At 51.8% G+C, this 19,472-nt stretch overlaps 5 protein-coding genes across 5 annotated transcripts; all 5 read left to right on the top strand.

Moving 5' to 3' along the window:
• Window positions 1-382: 382 nt before the first annotated feature.
• BCR37DRAFT_161424 (uncharacterized protein) lies at window positions 383-1,275 on the top strand. Its single transcript, XM_040866165.1, has one exon. It carries the CDS (start codon window positions 531-533, stop codon window positions 1,101-1,103), a length of 573 nt encoding a protein of 190 aa, XP_040722679.1. The 5' UTR covers window positions 383-530; the 3' UTR covers window positions 1,104-1,275.
• Window positions 1,276-1,336: 61 nt separating this feature from the next.
• Window positions 1,337-1,914, top strand: BCR37DRAFT_383156 (uncharacterized protein). Its single transcript, XM_040870015.1, has one exon. The coding sequence runs from the start codon at window positions 1,562-1,564 to the stop codon at window positions 1,772-1,774; it is 213 nt and encodes a 70-aa protein (XP_040722680.1). The 5' UTR covers window positions 1,337-1,561; the 3' UTR covers window positions 1,775-1,914.
• A 12,060-nt stretch (window positions 1,915-13,974) lies between these two features.
• BCR37DRAFT_161656 (uncharacterized protein) lies at window positions 13,975-15,391 on the top strand. Its single transcript, XM_040866166.1, has one exon. The coding sequence runs from the start codon at window positions 14,258-14,260 to the stop codon at window positions 15,347-15,349; it is 1,092 nt and encodes a 363-aa protein (XP_040722681.1). The 5' UTR covers window positions 13,975-14,257; the 3' UTR covers window positions 15,350-15,391.
• Window positions 15,392-15,698: 307 nt separating this feature from the next.
• On the top strand, window positions 15,699-16,571 carry BCR37DRAFT_351434 (uncharacterized protein; the record flags this gene model as incomplete). The annotated part of the gene is made up of 1 exon (XM_040868070.1): window positions 15,699-16,571. The coding sequence occupies one exon, from the start codon at window positions 15,699-15,701 to the stop codon at window positions 16,569-16,571; it is 873 nt and encodes a 290-aa protein (XP_040722682.1).
• A 131-nt stretch (window positions 16,572-16,702) lies between these two features.
• On the top strand, window positions 16,703-19,381 carry BCR37DRAFT_395156 (uncharacterized protein; the record flags this gene model as incomplete). Its single annotated transcript, XM_040871585.1, has 1 exon — window positions 16,703-19,381. One exon carries the CDS (start codon window positions 16,703-16,705, stop codon window positions 19,379-19,381), a length of 2,679 nt encoding a protein of 892 aa, XP_040722683.1.
• Between the last annotated feature and the right edge of the window lie 91 nt (window positions 19,382-19,472).

The following is a 19,472-nucleotide window of genomic DNA, read 5'->3' on the forward strand; positions in this document are numbered from 1 at the left end:
TCATGAATGTTCGCACAATTTTTGTCTCCCTTGAACGGTCTCGTTGGGGTTGAAGCCAAAAAGATGTCTGTCACTGCAGCAGCTGACAAACAGCTAATCTTATTGCAGCTCGCGACTGCGCAAATGTCTCCAATATCGTACGATGAAACAAACATCAAACAGAAGGACGTAGGGATATGCGGTCGAGCGCACTCGTTCTCGCAAAGTACATGTATTTCGGAAGCAAAGTTGTAAATTCATTGAGGCAAACAACAAACACAAATCAGCATGGTCTGCAGGTGGGACCTCGCAATCGCGTTCGCAAAGAACCGCAAAGCTGCCGTCAGGAATCCAGCCAATGAGAAGCCTCGGAGCCCTGCTCACTCTCTAAAGGAGTAGCTTTAGTCCTTAGTGCTGCAACAAAGTATAAGAAGACACTTCTCCCATTTTCATACTCTCAGTCTTAGCTGCATAAATCGCGGCCGAACTTGCATATCCGACCCAGTGGTCCAAGAAGCGATATTACGCGTCAAAGCTCACAAGTTCCCCAAATGCTAGCTTTGCTGGCCTTCATTTTCTTTGGCCGCGTTCTCGCAAGTCCGGCAGCTACAACGTGCTTGAAAAACGTGGCCTTCCATCACATACTGGTATTGCACTTTCTTCAGCACATCCCGGCAGATATCGGAAATGGTAACGCAGTGTGTGAATGGACCTGCAAGAGCTTCTCGAAAGAGATCTATTCGTGGCATGTTGGCTCACGATTTCTGTCCAACTGCGGAGTGCATAATTTCGATGAAAAGGATCCCTCATATGCGTCCAGGGTGGAGACGAACGCTTTCCCGTGGTACGGTACACAAAACTGTTTATGCTCCATGGAAAGTTATATTCCAAAGCTCCGAGATCCTCCAGCAACCAAGTGGTGTCGTCTGACCGAAATCGAAACCCGGATTGGTGCGATATGGAAAGCAGCAGAAGGCAAAAGGCATAATGTGAGCGGCTACTCTACACTTCCTGGGGTTGATGGATCGCATGATGGCTCATCGACGACATTCCATTACCAAATTTTGAAGGACTCTGTGGCCACGCTGGGTATCGACATCCCTCCGGGGTCTATCCCTTGTTGAGGGCCATCATCGTTGGAGTAGGATGAAATTGCTCTCATTCTTCAAGGCACCACTCGAAAGCAGTGGCAATAAGTGTGAGCTCGAAATTCAGGATATTCAATTGTGTCGCGATAACTTGCTATTTCCCTTTACACCCATCTGAACCTTGAACTGATTTTAATCGAGATTGGCGGATATGCGAGGCTGTAGTCGTAGGTGATAGACACAGGCACGCAGGGCAGCTGCAGATAAGACTTGAATCGAATAGGGGACAAGAGTATAGCACTCTTGCCAGCTAAGACTAAACTAAAGGTCACGTGCATGGGCGCTGACGTGGCAGAGATATAACAGCGGAAGCAAGTGATCAGGGGATGCACTTTTTGAATTCTTAACAGATTTCGAACCACTGCGGCGCGTCGATTCAAGGCCTTGCTTGATCTTGACAGCCATGTTCCTGCCAGACGGTCTCCCAGCTCGAGATGGCCAGCAATGTACGTTACATGAACGCTGAGCAGACACTCGAGCCAAGTCTGTTCGACAAGCTGCCGCAAGAAATTCTCGACAAGATCATCGCCCATCTCTTTCCGAGCAGCAGGAATCTCGGCAATCTATTGCGTGTCTGCACTGCATTCTACTATGCCGCTCTACCACATATCTATCAGGCGCCCAATGTAACGAACACGCAGCCTTAAATCTCGCATCCGACTTTCCCGCACCACATGCTCTAGCAACTCATCGCGGCCCTTCTACCTTCCGCCCTTCAACGACGCTTATCACCTCAGCACGTTGCCTATCGTCCCGCGCCTAGCTTCCTCGCTTCCGGCAACGCTCTGTCACGTTGTCCTTACTCGCTCTCTTACTCGTCGACGACGTCTACCACGTCGTCCCTTGTTCTGTCTCTTCCTTATCTTGCAGCTCGGACATCTCCACTGGGCTCATGCAATCTCGCTTCCCCTCTTCTTTCACTGTTCACCTGCTGAGAGTCGGCTCCCGTGGGCTCCATCCCCATCATCGCCATCCGCTCTCATGCTCGTACCTGGTAGACATAAGTAGGCAGCCTTCCGCTGTCTTGTTCCTTAGTTTACAATTTCTATTCTTGTCCCCTACATCTCGCCCAAGTCCTGTCTTCAGCACAAGCATTCGTCCTGTCCTGTTCGCCCTTCGTCACACTTTGTTTACGAAGGCTTCCCACACGATGAGGACGAGTGGATCCCTGCTCGAGAGGCCTACCAGAATGCTCCGATTCTTGTTCACGACTTCCATCTCCGCAACCCCGATGCTGCTGTCCCATCCTACGTCAAGCTACCCACTCGACCAAGTGCGCTTCGAGACGCAGCGCCTGGAGGAGGAGGTTCTGTAACGAACACGCAGCCTTAAACCTCGCATCCGACTTTCCCGCACCACATGCTCTAGCAACTCATCGCGGCCCTTCTACCTTCCGCCCAGTCTGATGTGCCTTCGCCTCAGGCCGACGGGCTTCCCTCTCGCCAAGCTCTTCTTGTTATGCAAGAGACCATGATGCAGCGCATTGCACAGCTCGAAGCCTTCGCCGCAGCTGCTACCGCCTCAGCAGCCGCCTCACCACCCGTCCCTGCACCCACACCAGCAGCCAACTGGGCCAGGACGGCCGTCAAGATCGCGGACCCTAAACCCTTCGACGCCGATCTTCTTGGTCAAGACGTGCGCAACTTCGCCGCATCTTGTCGCCTCAAGATGCAGGCCTGCCCTTACCTCTTCCCAAATGAGGGCATAGCCATCGCCTGGATTCTCCAACTCCTCCAAGGCGATGCGGCGAAGTGGCGCGACTCGCGTGCAGTAGCGGACCCCACTACTGGCCTCATCTCGTTTCCTGGACTGCCAGATGCCAATGCAGTTCTCGACGCCCTCATCCAGTCCTTTGCAGTCCGCGATCCCGTGTCAGATTCAAAGAAGCAGCTCGCCACCCTCAAGCAAGGAAAGGAGACCTCCGTCAGCGTCCACCTGGCCGAGTTCGAGCGTCTCACTCTGGTCTTGAATATCACTGAGGAGACCAAGTGCGACATGCTTCTCGGCACACTCAACGAGAAGTTCACCGAGGCCCTCTTCAAGCTCGACGAGGTGGTCGACAACAACTACGCGGCCTTAGCGCAGCAGGTTGTCAAGGTGGAGTCGCGTATCCAGAAGCGCGAGAATCTCGCAAGGCGCTTGAACAATTCCACTGCGGACCTCGCCAGAGTCGCAAAACGCGACCACCCCTATCAACCTCTGCAGCAGCGCCTTCGCCCTGTTGCCTCGACGTCGCAGGCGCCTCAGCCGATGGAGATCGACTCTGCCACATTCCGGCCCTTGACTCCCGCTCAGAGGCGAGCGCGAAAAGAGCAACGCATCCGGGACGACCTTTGCGTTTACTGTGGTGGAGCGGGTCACTACCAAGACAAGTGCCCAAAGAAGCATAGGCAGTCCCCAAATGGACCCGGCAGGAACCAGTAGGGCACTCCTGGGACCGGGCCATTCAGGACCCTCACGCGCCTTCGCTTTTGTCTGTTGTAGACGATAGCGCAAATCTCTGTCTTTTTTCCATCTCTCTGCCTCCTCTCTCGTCTCATCCGCAAAGTGTCTTGCCTGTTACCGTCTCCCATGGTGATAGTTCCCTCGACACGTTTGCCCTCCTAGATTCCGGTGCAACAAGTTGCTTCATCAGCGCAGCTTGTGTGGCCCGAGGCCGCTTCCCAACCGTGACCCTTGACAGCGCAATCCCGCTGAAAGGCTTTACGGGCAAGGAACTCGAGTCTGCCTCCCAATTCACGTCTCCTCTTCGCATGACCATTGGTAACCACCAAGAATGCCACCACTTCGTCGTTGCTGAGCTCTCCGGCTACGATCTCATTCTTGGCACCACTTGGCTTGCGAAGCACAATCCTGTTATCGACTGGTCTGCGTCCACAGTCCAGTTCCCGGCCTCGTGCAAGGCGCACATCAATCAATCGCCTGTCCAACACGATGCCGCTCCTCCTGTCAATGCCAACGTCATGCAGATCCACATGGTGTCGCTCAAGTCTTTCGCCCGGCTAGCAAAAGCTCACGATGTTCTCCACATCGATCTCGCCGACATCTATTCCGACATCGAGCCAGACCTGCTACGCGCGATACCGGACAAATATCACGTCCTCCTCCGCATCTTCTCGAAGATTCAGGCTGCCCGCCTTCCCGACAATGCTGCTTACGATCACAAGATTCCTTTGTTCCCGAGCACCTCGCCTCCTTCGACGGCGCTTTATCCCATCCCTAGAGAAAATTTGGACCGGCAGATTACCGGCGGAAATTACCAGAAGAATACCGGCAGATTACCGGCGGAAAATCCCTAACTCTGCAGGCGCAGTAATACCAGCAGACTACCGGCAGTCTACCGCCAAATTACCGGCGGAAATAAGCACGCCTTTACCAGAGCCAACCGGAGGATTACCAGAGGATACCACCTGCCAACGGGTGAAGCTCAATAGAAGCTGTAACGACAATAGGTGTAGCAACTAGACCATCTACGACACACTACAGACGTGCTGCCGCTATCTTGGCCTTCTTGGCAGACTTGCGCGCCTTTTTTGCTTGTGATGCTGCAGTCTTGGCCTTGGTCATATTAGCGCTGCCTTGCTCAGCGTCCTGTGCTCTGCTTGATAGCTTTGATGTTCTTCCAGACTAGAAATTCATCGTTAGTACGTCATGGCAGGAGCAGCAGAAGTGCATACCTTCGAGACGAGGAGGCAGATCGATCTTTGCTTGACTTCTGGCCACTGGTCAGTCTTATAACATCAAAGATGGGACGGACTTGCCCTGGAAACATGAGAGCTCTTGTTTGCTTGACGCTACATCTTGTTAGCCAATGTTTGCTCCGCATGATAGGCTCACATTGTGCTGAGACGAAGTTGGCTGCAACTGAATATGTTAGTGAGGTACATCAGGCAGAAGGAGGAACCCACAACTCTCGATGCAGCCTAGTCAATACCATTGTCTTCAGAGAAGATGGAAGCGGGTGTCTCGCAGCGGGTATTCTCGTTATCGACGCGAGAAGATGACACTCCATGGGCAACGTCGTGCTCGTGGCTGATATCATCGTCTTGGGAAGAAGCAGCAGTAGTAGTCTCTCTGTAGACTTTCGCTTTGCGCGTCTGTGGCTGCGTCAGCCAGGAGCTTGCAAGGTACAGAGACACTCTCACCGCTTCATTCATCACCTTCGTGTGGTGCTGGCAGATAGTCAAGGCAATCCAATGTCCATGAGCTCGTCCCAGCACAGAGACAGCCTTTTTCAAGTTGTGAATGACCGTCTAGAGCTTCCCAACGTTGCGGTGACGCCATGTGACCGTCCTACCTTGCGCATCGACCACAATCTGGTGAGTGTCTATCAGGTACCGTGCATGTGTCGTGATGTTGATCCATGTGGCGTCGCGCAATGGCGTTCGTGGCCAGAGTCCCATTGCGAGCTCGAGTCGTAGTGTCTTTGTAGAGGGACTATCGGTTCTAGAGACGCCATGCGACGTGCGCTTGGGTCTTACCGGCATATAGATACGCTCAATTGATCCTGCGAGCCTGTTGTAGTCGTCCAGACTGTCTGTGGGAGACTCCTCTTCCTATCGAGGTCAGTCGAAGGTATCGCGCTTGCAGCATGCACTGCTCACGCGAGTAGAGGACGACATCTCTTGAGAAGAGTGATGGAGCAGCCTGAGATGCCACAGGCTCGAGTGTGTCAGCTCAAGGACAGTGAGGTGTTGTCTACAAGCAGCAAGACGGTGCAGAGCAGATGCGTGTGCTGGTCATCCCATCTCATCCTGAAGTGACAAGACAAGATGAAGCAAAACGCCAAAGTCGACGATTCTCAAGATTCGCTAGCACTACACTCTTCCAATTTTCAGCCTACAAACGCCAACTTGTGATCGTGGCCAAGAAGCAAAGTGGCTAGTCGTCAGAGCACCACAAAGATCTTCGTTGTGAAGTGTGCTGCGAATGACCTCCATTCACGAAGCAAGGTCGGGTTCAGTGAGCAGACGCATGAAGCGCCCGAGATTGACGACAATGCGACAGTGAGCTATGGGGAAGTTCTCTATCTGTTCGAACACGATAGCAGGCATTTGGCGATCATCAAGGTCTTGAAGACCAAGTTGTCGTGCGGCGCAAAGTCTCTCAGCAAGCAAGGACATATATTGCAGGTCATTGTACCAGTTTGCCGTCTTCTTGGACCAATTGGCCTATTTGGGAGAACAGAGCTTGACAAGAAAAGAGCGGGCAAGCTGCTTAAGCGAAAACGACGCTTACGAGAGCAGAAGCACTCTTTATGGATAGCTGAGGGCTATCGAATCCAGTATAAATAGCTTCTAGATTTGATGATGAGCGGATGTTGGCCTCTGTTCACTTGATAACAGTGATTGACTTGTGTGTTGTCTGCCTTTTGGCGTGGCTCAGGGATCCGCCTCTTCATATCCGCTGGTTTTCCTCCGGTGTGCAAGTTTGGAAGTCGGTTGGCTCCGGTAATCCGCCGTGCTTGGAAAATTTCTCACGGTAATCCGCCGGTTGGCTCTGGTACACTCCGGTAAATTTTCCGTAGGGCATGAGTGCAGAGGAACTGAAAATCCTCAAGGAATACTTGGACGAACAGCTCAAGCTCGGCAATATCTCTGTTTCCGAAAGTCCAGCTGGCGCATCTGCCCTTTTTGTCAAAAAGAAGGACGGGTCTCTGCGTCTCTGTATCGACTATCGCGGCCTCAATGCTATCACCGTCAAGAATCGGGCTCCTCTTCCTCTCATCTCTGAAACCTTGGATCAATTGCACCATGCAAAGATTTTCACCAAGCTTGACCTCCGCGGCGCATACAACTTACTGCGTATTGCACCGGGAGATGAATGGAAGACCGCATTCAAGACTCGTTACGGGCACTACGAGTACAACGTTATGCCTTTTGGACTTACCAACGCTCCCGCTTCTTTCCAGACGTTGATGAACACTGTGCTCCAACCTTTCCTCGACAAATTCGCCGTCTGCTATCTTGATGACATCCTCATCTACTCCCAAACGCAGGACGAGCACACCGAACATGTTCTATCAGTTCTCAAGGTTCTCGACGAGCACAATCTCTTCGTCAAAGCGGAAAAATGCGTCTTCGACGTCGACACGGTCGAATTTCTTGGTTATGTCGTGTCTCCCACCGGCATTGCAATGGACCCCGTCAAGGTCAACGCCATCATCAATTGGCCTCAACCAAAGTCAGTCCACGACGTCCAAGTGTTTTGTGGTTTCGCCAACTACTACCGTCGCTTCATCTCCAACTACAGCAAAATTGTCAAGCCGCTCTACGCTCTCACAAGCAAGGCGACCAAAGTGTTCCTTTGGAACGATCAAGCTACCGCGGCATTCACTCAGCTCAAATCATTGTTTTCTTCTGCCCCTATCCTCGTTCATTTTGACGCAGACAAGCCAGTGGTCATTGAGACTGACGCCAGCGACTTTGCACTTGGCTGTGTCATGTCCCAAGCCGATGCAAATGGGATCCTTCGACCCGTGGCTTTCCACAGCCGCACCTTCTCGCCTCCAGAAAGCAACTACCCAATCTACGACAAGGAGTTGTTGGCAATTCTTGATTGCTTCAAAGCATGGCGCCACTATCTGGAGGGCTCTGCACAGGCCATCACTGTCTTCACCGACCACAAGAATTTGGAGTACTTCAACACGAACCGACTTCTCAGTTCACGTCAAGTACGCTGGTCCCTCTTCATGTCCAGGTTCAACTACAACATCGTCTATCGACCTGGTGCTCAACAAGGCAAACCTGATGCACTAAGCCGTCGCGAGGACCTCCGGCCTTCCGAGGGGATCGCAAATCAACTCGCACGATGACTTTCTTCAAGCCAGGTCAATTGTCACTTGCTCCTGTTACTCTTCGGACTTCGCCAACTTCAAGGCAAGTCACCTCTGTGCCGTCTGCTCCCAATTTCCCAGACAACGGCTTCCGCGCTCGCATCATTGCCGCGTATTCCGCTGATCCACTGGTGCAAGACGCTCTCGACGCACTTCAGCAGCCTCCTTCGACGTCAAGCCGTCCATCCTCTCCGTCGCCAAGTCGGTCCTCCTCGCCAGCACCTTCTGATGCATCCCATCTCACTGCTGACCAGCCTTTTTCTCTCGACAACGGTCTTCTCTTCTACAAAGATCGTGTGTACGTCCCATCTGATGCTCCTCTGAAGCTGGCTATTCTCCAGCAACATCATGACTCGCCTATCTCCGGTCATTGGGGTGTCGCCAAGACTCTCGACCTTGTCTCTCGGCAGTACTATTGGCCGTCAATGCGTGCTTACATCCACGATTACGTCGCAACTTGCGATACGTGTGCTCGCGCCAAGGTCTCGCGCCACAAGCCTTATGGCCTGCTCCAGCCTCTGCCTGTTCCAGAGACTCCATGGTCCTCTATCTCGCTAGACTTCATCGTCAAGCTTCCACCTTCGGACTCTTTCGATTCTATTCTTGTTGTCGTCGATCGCCTCACCAAAATGGCTCACTTCATTCCTTACCATGAGGCCACAGACGCAGCAGGCTTCGCAGCATTGTTCATGGACAGAATCTTCACTCACCATGGCATGCCACTCGATATTGTCTCCGATCGTGGCTCTGTCTTCGTCTCCTCGTTCTGGAAAGCGTTCCTTGGTCACTTCGACCCTGCTGTCAAAGCACATCTGTCTACTGCCTATCACCCTCAAACAGATGGTCAGACAGAGCGAACAAATTCCACCCTCGAACAATACCTTCGGTGCTTCACCAACGCCGATCAAGACAATTGGGTCAAGCTCTTGCCAAGAGCCGAATTTGCCTACAACAACTCGGTTCATGCGTCCATCAAGACAACACCCTTCTTTGCCAATTATTCTTACCATCCTCGGTCTGGTCTACGCTTCGATGCCACTACCGATTCTCGCAATGCTACTAGCTACGACATGTCTCAACGTCTCAAGCTTGTTCAACAAGAACTCAAGGATCATCTCAAAGACGCTCAAGCTGCTCAAAAGGCCTTCGCTGATCGTCATCGTCTTGAAGCTCCTCCCTTCGAGCTCGGCCAGAAAGTCTGGCTCAACGCCAAGAACGTCCAAGCATTGCAGAAACAAGGCAAATTCTCACACAAGAACCTCGGTCCTTTTCCCATTACCGACACAATTCACGACCGAGCCTTCCAACTCCGTCTTCCTGCCTCGATGCGAATACACAATGTGTTCCACCCTAGCCTCTTGTCTCCTCATCAATCACCAGAGTCCCTCGGCAAGGCCTACCTGGAGCGACCTCAAGAAGCTCCCGAGCCTATCGTCGTCGGCAACAGCCTGGAATGGACCTACGATGAGATCATGGCTATCCAACCACGCGGTAGCGGCTTCCAATACAAAATCCACTACGAAGGCTTCCCACACGATGGGGACGAGTGGATCCCTGCTCGAGAGGCCTACCAGAATGCTCCGATTCTTGTTCACGACTTCCATCTCCGCAACCCCGATGCTGCTGTCCCATCCTACGTCAAGCTACCCACTCGACCAAGTGCGCTTCGAGACGCAGCGCCTGGAGGAGGAGGTTCTGTAACGAACACGCAGCCTTAAACCTCGCATCCGACTTTCCCGCACCACATGCTCTAGCAACTCATCGCGGCCCTTCTACCTTCCGCCCTTCCACGACGCTTATCACCTCAGCACGTTGCCTATCGTCCCGCGCCTAGCTTCCTCGCTTCCGGCAACGCTCTGTCACGTTGTCCTTACTCGCTCTCTTACTCGTCGACGACGTCTACCACGTCGTCCCTTGTTCTGTCTCTTCCTTATCTTGCAGCTCGGACATCTCCACTGGGCTCATGCAATCTCGCTTCCCCTCTTCTTTCACTGTTCACCTGCTGAGAGTCGGCTCCCGTGGGCTCCATCCCCATCATCGCCATCCGCTCTCATGCTCGTACCTGGTAGACATAAGTAGGCAGCCTTCCGCTGTCTTGTTCCTTAGTTTACAATTTCTATTCTTGTCCCCTACATCTCGCCCAAGTCCTGTCTTCAGCACAAGCATTCGTCCTGTCCTGTTCGCCCTTCGTCACACCCAAGCTCACATCCAAGAACATTGCAGCCTTTGCAGTGACCCTCAGCTGCCATCGAAAATCGGCCCCACTCGGCGACTCGGTGCGAAGCTTGAATCTGCGACAAGTGGTGCCTGGCGCAAGGACGAGCCAAATCACGCGCCTTTGAAGTTGGCTCCAAGAAAATATTTGTCACCGCTGAGTAGCAGCTTGCGGCTGCGCAAGATGTTGTGACAAACAGCAAACCAAAGGACGCAAGGGCGCGCTCGCATCCGCAATGATTCTAAAGACAAATGACAGACACAAATGCTCAGAACCGGCAGGTGGGATCTCACAATCACGTATGTGCCTGACAAATACCCACGAATGTCCGTATCATATTTGGATCCTTTGATTGGTCTTGTCGAAATTGGATCCCAAAAAAATTGTTTGTTACTGACAAACAATTAAGCTTATTGCTGCTCGCAATTGGGCAAGATATTTCGGTATGATTTGACGAAACAATTGTCAAACAGAAGGATGTAGGCTTTAGTCGCTGAGCAGGCTCGTATTCGCAACTTTTGAGAGATTGACGACCAACACAAACAGGCAGAACCTGAAGATGGATTCTCACAATCGAGCATATGTCTGACCGAGTATACGTCAAATAATCCGAACGACGTAGAAGATAGATGAAGATGATTCAGTCAGATACGAAGTTAATAGTTGCGGAAACAAGACAGCAGAAGGCTGTCCATTATCTTCATGGACTAGAGCTAGTAGCCATAAAGCAGTAAAAGCAGAAGAAAAGCCTTTATCCCAGAGACTGTGAACAACGTCAATTCAGACGCATCAAAGGACGAATAGTAGCCTCTGAATGATAATGGCGAATATTGGAGACTAGTGCCAGTAGAAAGCAAGTATCTGTTGAAGATTCTGAAAGATTTATCTCAAGATTCAGGTGATAATGTCTGAATCCGCCGTTGTGGTTGTGCACAAAGAATAGCCGCGAGATGAAACAACTAACCAGTGGTCCCAAGTAATGAGCAATCTGATACCGAGAATAGGACTGCTTCCATCACTTAATTGTAACCCGAGCATGTCATCACTGCATCCCCCTGCCGATGTCCCCAGGATGTTTTGACAACCATGTTTCCTTGATGGCCGCGCCAGAACGCTGCAGGCTTTGCCAGGTGCAATCACCGGAAATCTTCAGGTATTCCACCAGCACATCACATACGCAAGAGTGCCCCAAGGCAAGAATTTTTTCACCTTCAGGCGAGACTGCAGTACCCTGCACCCCTGGGCGGATCGAAACACCCTTGACATTCTCGCAACTGGCCAAAGTCGGGGATATTCTCCATCATGCCTACACATACATCGCCGCATACCGCGTCGTTATTCGGCAGGTTTTGCGACGGGCGTTTGTGAATCATGCCGAAAGACAAGGTGCAAGACTGGTATTTTGGATTGGCAGAAGCATCGACTTTGGAACTCAGTAGGCTGTAGAATGACAAGATGATGAACGACCAGTGTGTCATGTCTTTCGGCAGAGAAGAGTCCGATTGCAAGCGCTGGTATCTGTGTGATTAGAGAAGTATGGACAAGCAGCCCCTTTTATACCTTCCGGGCCATTTGAGACCTTGACAATCATGATATGCTGCTTTGAGCCCCTGAATTGGTGAAGCTCGGGCAATGATACTCAAGTAACAAATGAAAGGACGCAGACTTCTGGCGCTGAGCAAGCTCGTATTCGCAATGTCCAATGACAAATAACAAATACAGATAGATAGGTAGAACCTTACGGTCACTCTTGTGCTTGCCTCGACGAGATTGAGTCTGAAGAAATATTTGTCAGACAAACAGCTATTGCGGCTCGCAGGTGCACACAAATAGAAAGTGAAAGGACACAGAATCGCACATAAGCCTGACAAACGCTCATGAATGTGTTCACTCATTTTTTGTCCCCCTTGAACGGTCTCATTGAGATTAGTCGAAACAAGATTTGTCACTGACAAACAGCTCGCGACTGCAGATGTCTGCGATATGATTGGATGAAACGAAAATAATACGGAAGGACGCAGGAATATGCGGCCGAGCGCACTCGTTCTCGCAAAGTATTTCGGAAACACATTCGTAAATTTATTGAGGCAAACAACAAACACAAATCAGCATGGCTTGCAGGTGGAATCTCGCAATTGCGTTCGCAAACAACCGCAAAGCTGCCGTCAGAAATTTAGCCAACGAGAAGCCTCGGAGTCCTGCTCACTCTCTAAAGAAGGAGCCTTAGTCATTAGTGCTGCAACAAAGTGAAAGAAGACACTTCTCCCATTTTCATGGTCTAAGTCTTGTAATGATCACTATCTGACAAGATACGACGTACCGATGGAGACAGGTGGTGAAGGGGTAGTGGGTTCTGGCGTCAGAGTAGTGGGTTCTGGCGTCAGAGACTTGCAAACAAAGGATAGTATTCCGCTATAGACTGATGTTGCTGAGAATGCTAGAAAGGCGTGAGAAGCACTCATTTTATACTTTGCCAGCCTCGAGCGAGAACAAGACGAGAAAGAGGTGGGCGAGGGCAAAAAAATGAAAGCATCTCTAAGGCAGAGGGAACACAAGACCTGTGTTGAGAACGACATCCACGCTGTGAGCGTGGACTGTTTGTAATCGGGGTGGACGTAGTGCTAGTGATGACGTGCCTGTGAAGGCGTCTGAATCAAGCAACCGAGATGGTGCAAATAGGATTGTTACGGATAAGGATCAGAGTAGAGGCTCATGCTCCCTATAAGGTGGAATAAGGGATGCCCATCACGTGAAAGCACGCGATATGCGGCAGAGAGATGCACTAGCAGTCACACCCACGCGAGTGGATGCTAGACTGCTCAACAGTTTGAGAGACAGAAATAGACATCCACACTTGCGAGCGTGATGTGTGTGTGATGGACATAGACATCAATGCGTCAGAGCAGATGTTGGAGCGTGATCCACGAGACGAGGCGAGTGAGACGCTTGCGAGCTCGAGCGTGACATATTGGAGCGTGGTCCACGAGGTGAGATGAGTGCGATGCTTGCGAGGCCGTATCAGGAAGGTAGATTTGCCGCTCCGTAGTGATGAGAGCGAAATTGAGTCATCGGAGCGGAGAAGTGTCAGGGGTACTGGGAACTCAGGAGAGGTAGCGGTAGCCGAGAAGAGAGGGCAACGAGATGGAGGCGCGGAGGGATCAGTTCGTGACAAGTCTTTGATGCATAAATCGCAGGCGAACTCGCATATCCGACCCAGTGATCCAAGAATCGACATTATGCGTCAAAGCTCACAAGTTCGCCAAATGCTGGCTTAACTGGCGTTCACCTTCTTTGGCCGCGCTCTCGCAAGTCCGCCATTTGCAACGTGCTTGAAAAACGTGGCCTTTCACCACGGACTGGTATACACTTTGATCAGCAAATACCAGCAGACATTGGAATTGGCAGCTGTGAGTGAACCTGCAAAAGCTTCTCGAAAGAAATCTATTCATAAAGGGTTGGCTCACGATTTCTGTCCAATTGAGGAATGCATAATTGCAATGAAAATGATTGTTCATATGAGTCCAGGGAGGAGACGAGCGCTATAATGTGGTACGGTACACGAAACTGCTTTTGCTCCATGGAAGATTATATTCCAAAGCTCCGGGATCTTCAGAAACCAAGCGGTGTCGTCTGACCGATATCGAAACCCGGATTGTTGCGATATGGAAAGCATCGGAAGTCAAAGGCCATAATATGAGCGGCTACTCTACACTTCCCGGGGCTGATGGATCGCATGAGGGCTCACCGACGACATTCGAATACCAAATTCTCAAGGGCTCTGTGGCCACGCTGGGTATCGACATCCCCCCGGGGGCTATCGCTTACTGAGGATCATCATCGATGGAGTAGGACGAAATTGCTCTCATTCTTCAAGGCACCACTCGAAAGCAGTGGCAATAAGTGTGAGCTCGAAATTCAGGATATTTAATTGTGTTGTAATAACTTGGTGTTTCTTTATCCCCCATCTGAACCTTGAACTGACTTTGAACCACTGCGGCAATCAATCCAAGGCCTTGATCTTAACAGCCATGTGCCTGCCAGACGGTATCCCAGCTCGAGCTGGTCAGCAATGTACACTACATGGACGCTGAGCAGTCAATCGAGCCAAGTCTTATCGACAAGCTGCCGCCAGAACTTCTCGACAAGATCATCGCCCATCTCTTTCCAGGCAACGGCAATTTCGGCCATCTACTACGTGTCTGCACTGCATTCTACTATGCCGCTCTGCCACATATCTATCAGGCGCCCAAGCTCACATCCAAGAACATTGCAGCCTTTGCAGCGACCCTCAGCCATCGAAAAGCGGGCCCCCTCGGCGACTTGGTGCGAAGCTTGAATTTGCGACAAGTGGTGCATGGCGCAAAGACGAGCCAAATCACGCGCCTAGTACGGCGCTCTGCTCGGAACTTGCGAGTCTTTATGGCGCCACAGGTTGGCTTCAATCAGTCTGCGTTTCGCGCAACGGGGCTATGCACCCAGTTGCGCGTCTTGAATGCTCAAGCAGTTTCTGAACGCGTCGAGCTGTCCTTCTTCCTTGCAGCGCTGAGCAAGCTTGAGCAGCTAGAAGTGGTGAGCTTCCCTAAAGCAAGCAAGCATACCGACGGCACCCTCATTGTGCAATGGCCGCCCAAGCTACGGGAAGTATGGCTGAGCGGAGCTGTTGACGACCACCTCTTGTCCTGCCCACTGCCAAGCACCGTGACACATCTCAGCTTCCAGGCTTGTCCAGAAGTGACACTGCTTGGTGTCCTGTCCTTGTTTGAGAGACAAGGCGCGCAACTCACTCGACTTGCAACACTTTACCCGCTACCTTTACCCAGCGATGCGCTCAACTTTGTATTGCTACTCTGTCCAAATCTACTTGACTATGAGGGCTACATTGAATACTTCCAAACCGCCTTTTTCGAAAATATCCCAATGCATCATCCGCTTGAGCGACTCTCGCTCGACTCGACAGGTGGACTGCTCGATGACCGCAACAAGATCTCGGCGCGGCATGTCACAGCAGCAATGGAGAGTGGCCGCCTTAGTCAGCTGAATGAAGTGCATTGGACAGTCCAGCTACGTTGGGGAGATCAGTCTCCGGAGGTACTTGACTTGCTGGACATGATTGCTGGTGTGTCTGATATGGATACTGACGATGCCAGCGACACTGAGCCGGTCTCTGCCTAGTCACGCTGCAGCTGCTGCTGAGGTTTGTGCCCAATTTCCATCAAGGCGGCGCGCGCCGAATTTTCACAAAACGCGACTCGCGACTCATGACATCAACATCCAAAAGAACAGATCCGAGCAACAACTTCCCACATTCATGGCGGCACAGTCAGACGACATGTTGAAGGGTAAACAGGCGTTGGTGACGGTTAGAGACGTCATACAGAAGCATGGCAAGCGGATATGTCCAGACCTACCGTTGCCGGCGACGGAACGATACATCAAGTATGAGCAGCCTTGGCCAGCGAATGTCGAGCGGCAACAGAAGGACATGGGTGGCAAGGAAGCCAAAGAATCGCAACCGTCGCGCATGACACGGCAGGATATCTCTAAAGGCTTTGAAGCGCACGAAAACAGTTTCGGCGTTGCCAAGAATGGCCTGTTCAACAACGAGTCCTTCATCCCGGTTACGTTCGTGAAACGCGAAGAGCTCAACAAGGATGTGCGAAAGTACACATTCAAGCATCATCAGCAGAAAGGCGTGCATGTCCACACTGGCCAGCACTTTCTCTGTGGCTTCATGATGACTGATGGCATCACGGCACGGCCATATGCTATGACGCGTCCAATCGGCGAGGACAAGGAAGATGGCACATTCGACATGATTGTCAAGACTTACTTTCCTGATGACAAGCAGCCTGGAGGCCTTTTTGGAAATGTGCTCGATATGCTGGATGCCGAGCGAGAAGACACGCTTCTCATCATGGGCAGCTATGGCCCAATCCGCTATCAGGGAAACGGCACGTTTCTAGTTGATCAAGAAGAAGACGGCCACGAACAAACAATCAATGCGAAACGCGTCAACTTTATCAGTGGCGGCACTGGTATGACGCCAGTTTGGGCAACCATCAAAAAGATGCTCGAATGTGACAATACCCAGATCCCCATACGGTTCCTTGATGCCAACACGAATGTGGATGAGATTCTGTTACATGATGAGATTGACGCTCTTGCCAAGGTGCATGGCGATGCTTTCCAAATAACACACACGCTTGAAGACGCAGACAGCAGCTGGACTGGCGAGCGAGGTTTGGCCGACAAGCAAAAGATTGACAAGTATTTGTTTCCCGCCGACCACGATACAATCACATTTGTCTGTGGCCCACCGCCAATGATCAAAGCTGCTGGAGAAGCCCTGAACGAGCTTGGCTTTGAGACTGGCAAGAACTTTTTCCACTTTTAATACCCATGTTTAGACTAGATAATGCTCTACGAGCAAAGACATAATATTGATGAAGCATACATGTACTGATTGTTTCAGTGAATGACCTTCATGCCAGAAGACCGCAGTCTGGTTCTGGACTTGCACCAAGCATGGAAGGTATCATGCAGGTGCGTTCTTTTGATCGTCCTCAAGTACAGCGAAAAGGATTTGAAGCAGATGATGAAGTACCGTATGCGCAAGTCTTGCATTCAGAAGAGGCACGCGCCATGCATACCTCAAAACAGTACTCGCCCATGTCAAAAGCCTCGTCCATGGTGTTGCCAGACTTGATAACCCCAACAAGGGCCTCATCAACAGACAGTGAGTCCATCGAGAGCGGATCAATCCACTCCGTCAAGCACAGCATCATCAGCAGAGCTCATGCGACACCTCCGCCACGACCACTGAGACCTCCCACTCATGCCCTTCCACCCCCGCCACATCCCCTAGGAAGCTTGCGCCTGGCCATGATGTCAGACTCGATGGAACGAGCACCGACCGGGCTCATGGCCGACGCCTACAGCCGATCAGCTAGCTCGCTGCCATTTGTGCTAGACAGCTCGCGCACCAATTTACACGCCTTGGTGACGAGCCCCACACAGCGCTATGCACCTGGTGGGCGTACTCGATCTCAAAGCCACACATTGACATTGCAAGACTCCGATGGCCAACTCAGGGCGACGAGATCGCAAGAGTCTGATGGTCGTCGTGATGCACGAAGGTCAGACGATTCTGAAGTGAGTGCACTTTTGGCAGCCATGTCCCAGCCAAATTCGCCAGTCCATCAACAGACCCCTGACAGACGTCCACTGACTCCATCGACCGTCAGCTCAGTGCTCAGTGGACCAGCTCGATACCCAGGCTCTCCATTGGGCGGATTTCCCACACTAGCAACAGTCAAGCCGCGAAAATATTGCGGGCTGCCATTTTGCGTTTTTGCATCAATCGTCGTGATGCTCTCACTAGTCGTTCTCACTATTGTCATGGTCCCACTGTCAATCAAGATGTTGCGCAAAGACATCGAAGCATCACGCAAAAACGCATCGCCTGAAGTGCGCTGTAAAGCGACTCTGTCGTGCATGCATGATGGCATTTACTCGCTCACTGGCAATGGGACATGTTCCTGCGTTTGTCGATATCCATACATTGGTGCTGTATGCGAAGCGAGCCTCGACAGCAACGAAGCAGATCCGGAGAAATGCAAGACTGTGCAAAGTGATGGTAAGACTCAGCCACTGGGTGCAGACATTGCACAGCTGGTCGCTGTTGCGCAGAGCTTTGGGCAAAAGGTCGACATGGAATCGCTCATCAAGCAGTTTAACCAGAGCAAGACTGGCTGTGCAGCACAGAATGATCTCGTTAGTTTGAACAATGAGAAGAGCGTGTTGAAGCGCAACAAACGAAGTTTGCAAAACACGGATGCAGCAATTGACCAGATATTCGAAGGCGAATCTGCACCGGTCTCTCGGTACGCTGTGTCTTTGATCGAGCGGCCAGCCTACCCAGTGTTGACGTTGCAAACGTATCTCGAGTCCATCGCAGAGCGCCTCATTCAGCTCTTTGCGGTGAATCCCGACTTGCGGCGATACCTTCTCTCATTGCTTGGAGATATCAACGCATCGAATATTCTGCCAAACGCCAATGGACCGAATGTTCCAAACTCATTACCTCATCCTGGTATCGCATCGAATGGTAACCCAAAGATACCGTCTTCGCCGCCAATCCCGGGCTTTGCGCCTGTGAACAACCCACTCACAAATTCAGGGGCAATGCCGGGACCAGGAACACCCAACTACCCAGGTATTGGTGCTATTCCAGCTGCTGGAGGACAGACCACACCAGCTGTACCGCAGCCAAAACAGCCATCCGTCGCATCGCCATGGGTACCGCCGCAAGTGCCTAGACCACATTTGCCACCAGTCGCCCTACCGCCAATGCCAAAGAAGCCTGACGACGATGATATTGACGTGGATGATGCGAAGGATGAAGGAGACCCCCCGAGACCAAGACCTACGTTCAGACCAGTCGTGCCAGTGGCAGTGCCAGATGCCTTACCATCACAAGTGCCGGCAAAAGAAGACCCGCAGATGCCCACGCAAGTAAGCCCTAGCGTGGCATCGACAACACCTACTGCAGAGGCCCCGGATAACGACGACGATGACGATAAAGACGGAGGAAGCGAACCGCCACCAACTCCTCCTGCAAAGACTGGAACAGATTCTTCGCCGCCTAGCACGACTCCACCAGCATCGAAGCCCAAGGACAATGACGATGACGATGTAGACGACGAAGGTGGTGACAAGACAAAGCCAGTATCACCAGCAACGCCTACCCCACCGCCAAGTCCATCGAAGGCGCCTGATGGCGACGATGAGGATGAAGACAAGCCGGCAGAAGCACCCATTGCCAGATCAACGCCGCCTAGCACGCCTTCAGCAGCCCCCAAACCACAAGCACCGCCGGCAGCAGCAAATGAAGAGACGCCCAAAACACCTGCCGTCGCAGCAGCACCGGCAAAGACAAAGCCACAAGCCGCGGGCAAACCTGCAGAGGTCGTCAAGCCGACCAATTTGCCAAGCACGACGACGCCCGAGGGTCGCAAAAAGACGTTTCAGCAAGTCATTGTCCTGCAGGTGACTGCCAAACACGGTGTTGCAGCTGGTCAAGCCATCAAGAAGGAGATTGATGCGCGCGAGAGCAGTGGCACGTTCAAGGGCCAGTTTGAGATTCCTGGAGATGGGTACAAAGTCACTGTGAATGCTGACAAACAAACTTTTGAGGTGTCGTAGGTTCTGCCACTTGAAACGTTGATGGTGTCGATAATCAGAGTCTTGAACGATTGACGTTTGACGCATATGTAGATAACCAGACCATGAATCG

This window comes from Protomyces lactucae-debilis, assembly GCF_002105105.1.
Source record: "Protomyces lactucae-debilis strain 12-1054 chromosome Unknown BCR37scaffold_22, whole genome shotgun sequence".
Classification (NCBI taxonomy): domain Eukaryota; kingdom Fungi; phylum Ascomycota; class Taphrinomycetes; order Taphrinales; family Protomycetaceae; genus Protomyces; species Protomyces lactucae-debilis.